Here is a 2,439-nt window from a genome sequence, read left to right as displayed (position 1 = left end):
TTGGTCTTTTTGAAGCAGGGTCTCCCTGTAGCCCCAGCTGGCTTGGAACTCACTGTGTAGAACAGGCTGGACTTGAACTCACAGAGATCCACCTACCTCTGCCTCCTAAATGCTGGGACTAAAGGCATGTGCCACCCACACCCAGCTCCATTCTCTCTCTTTTTTAAAATTTTATTTTTATTTTATGTGTATGAGTGTATTGCCAACATGTATGTCAGTGCACCCATGTCCTGCATGCAGTGCCCAAGAAGGTCAGAAGAAGGTGTTGGATTCCCTGGAACCAGAGTTATTGATGGTTGTTAGCTGCCATGTGGGTGCTGGGAACCAAACCTGGTTCCTCTTCAAGAACAGTCAGTGCTCTTAACTGCTGAACCATCTCTCCAGCCCCCTATTATTTCTATTCTTTTTCTTTTTTTTTGGTCTTTTTGAGACAGGATCTCCATGTAGACCAGGCTGGCCTCAAACTCACAGAGATCCACCTGCCTCTGCTTCCCAAGTGCTGGAATTAAAGGCATGCACCACCACGCCCAGCCTATTATTTCTATTCTTAATTCCTTTGTTTGAAAAACATACTAATAATATATTCTTGGCATAGAGATAGGTTTTTTGTTTTGAAACAGGGTCTTGATGATTTGACCCATCTTTATAGCCTAGATGGGCCTTGAACTTGCAATTCTCCTGCCTTAGCCACCCAAGTAGCTGGATTATAGGCCTACACCATTGTGCTCTGCTCAGTTTTTTTGTTTTTCTCTCTCAAAAGTAATTATTTAACCAGGCATGGTGGCACACACCTGTAAACCTAGAACTCAGGAAGCTGAAACACAGGGTGGTGAGTTGAGTTTGAGGCTAGCCTGTGCTACAGAGCAAGACCTTATCACAAAAAGAAGGAAACAACAACCAAAAAATGAAATGCTGAAGATTTTGTAAAGAAGAAAGATACTTTTTTTGTTTTGTTTTTTTGTTTTGTTAATTTTTTTTGTTTTTTTGTTTGTTTTTGAGATAGAATCTCATTATGTAGTCCTGGCAGGCCTGGAACTTACTTTGTAGCCCAGGCTGGCCTTGAACTCAGAGAGCCACCTGCCTCTGTCTCCTGAGTACTGGGATTAAAGACGTGTACCACCACACCCTGCCTTTTTTTTTTTTTTTTTTTTTCCGGTGTGGGGGGTCTTTTTTAAGACAGGGTCTCCCAGTAGCCCCAGCTGGCCTGGAACTCACTATGTAGACCAGGCTGTCCTTGAACTCAGAGATCCACCTGCCTCTGTCTCTGGGATTAAAGGCGTGCGCCACCACGCCCAGCACCTGTTTTGTTTTTTAAGGAAAGCTGATGGGCTAATGGTATGGCTAGAGGACTTGCCTAACATTCACGAGGTTCTGTGTTCAATTTCCAGTACTGCCAAAGAGGAAGAAAAACAAAGAAGAAAGTGTTGCTCTATGTGTGTGTACATGCGAACATCATGTGTACATGCATATATTAGGGATCAAACTTAGGGCTTTGCATATACTAAACACATGATCTACCACTGAGCTACCCCCTAGTACCAAAATCAAAGACAATGTGTTTGTACTTTGTCTGTTTCATTGACATTAATAACCCATGCCTTCTCCTTTTTTGTCAGTCCTGCACAGATGTAACGACACAGCGTAGGTGTCGGGCCCCAGGGTGGCTCCGGCGTCTATGTGGGCAGCTGCTCTCTGAAAGGTTAATGAGACCCAGTGGTGTTCAGGCAGTAGTCCGGGGCATTTTGGAAGGAGCAGGTGGTAAGAAATAACATGTTTCTGCTGCTTTGGTATATCTCTTTGAGTTCTGAGGTGACTCACTGGCCTTTCGCCTTTGCCTTTAAATCCCACTGAGTTCTGGAACTGTAGCTCAGCACTGGTGTTCTTGCCTAGCATGTATGATGTCCTGTGTTCGGTCTCCAGGACTGAAAATAAAAATTAGAATTAGACTTCACCCAAAGGCATGCAGATTGGAATAAGAAAACGTGATGCCTAAGCCAGGTGTCGGCACATGCTGTGACCTCAGTACTGGGGAGGTGGAGGCAGAGTACCAAGAGTTAGAGGCTAGCCTGGGCTACATGTTGTACCAAGAGACTCTGTCTCAGAAACCAAAGTGAAGCCCCTTCTCCAATATTAAGTCCCTAGTTTCTGTTTCCTACTTCCACATATAGTGTTTGTGGTCATCTCTCCCATTTCTGGTGCTCTTCATTTTGCTATGTAAATCCAAATTTTGGTGCATATTTCCTTCTTCCTGAACTTAAAAAAAAAAAAAAACCAATTATTTCTTAGGTCTAGTAGCAGTGTATTCTTTTAACTTTTTACTATTTTGTTTTGTTTTATTTTTTGAAACAGGGTCTTATTATGTAGCCAAGATCCACCTGCCTCTGCCTCCTGAGTACTGGGATTAAAGGTGTGCACCACCAAGCCTGACTAAAGTCTTTT

General features: G+C 43.3%; 1 protein-coding gene across 3 annotated transcripts in view; it reads left to right on the top strand.

Moving 5' to 3' along the window:
• The window catches only part of Tango6 (transport and golgi organization 6 homolog), a 188,060-nt gene that overhangs the window by 13,812 nt on the left and 171,809 nt on the right, over positions 1 to 2,439 (top strand). For all 3 annotated transcript variants that reach the window (XM_008833924.3, XM_029563885.1, XM_029563886.1), the window contains exon 4: positions 1,617 to 1,758. In XM_008833924.3, coding sequence (XP_008832146.1) covers positions 1,617 to 1,758 — 142 coding nt within the window. The remainder of the gene's footprint in view (positions 1 to 1,616; positions 1,759 to 2,439) is intronic.

This window comes from Nannospalax galili, unplaced genomic scaffold (genome assembly GCF_000622305.1).
Source record: "Nannospalax galili isolate Female #2095 unplaced genomic scaffold, S.galili_v1.0 scaffold410, whole genome shotgun sequence".
NCBI classification, from domain to species: Eukaryota; Metazoa; Chordata; class Mammalia; order Rodentia; family Spalacidae; genus Nannospalax; species Nannospalax galili.
Note: the sequence above shows the minus strand (reverse complement) of the source record. Positions and strands in the feature narration are given on the sequence as shown.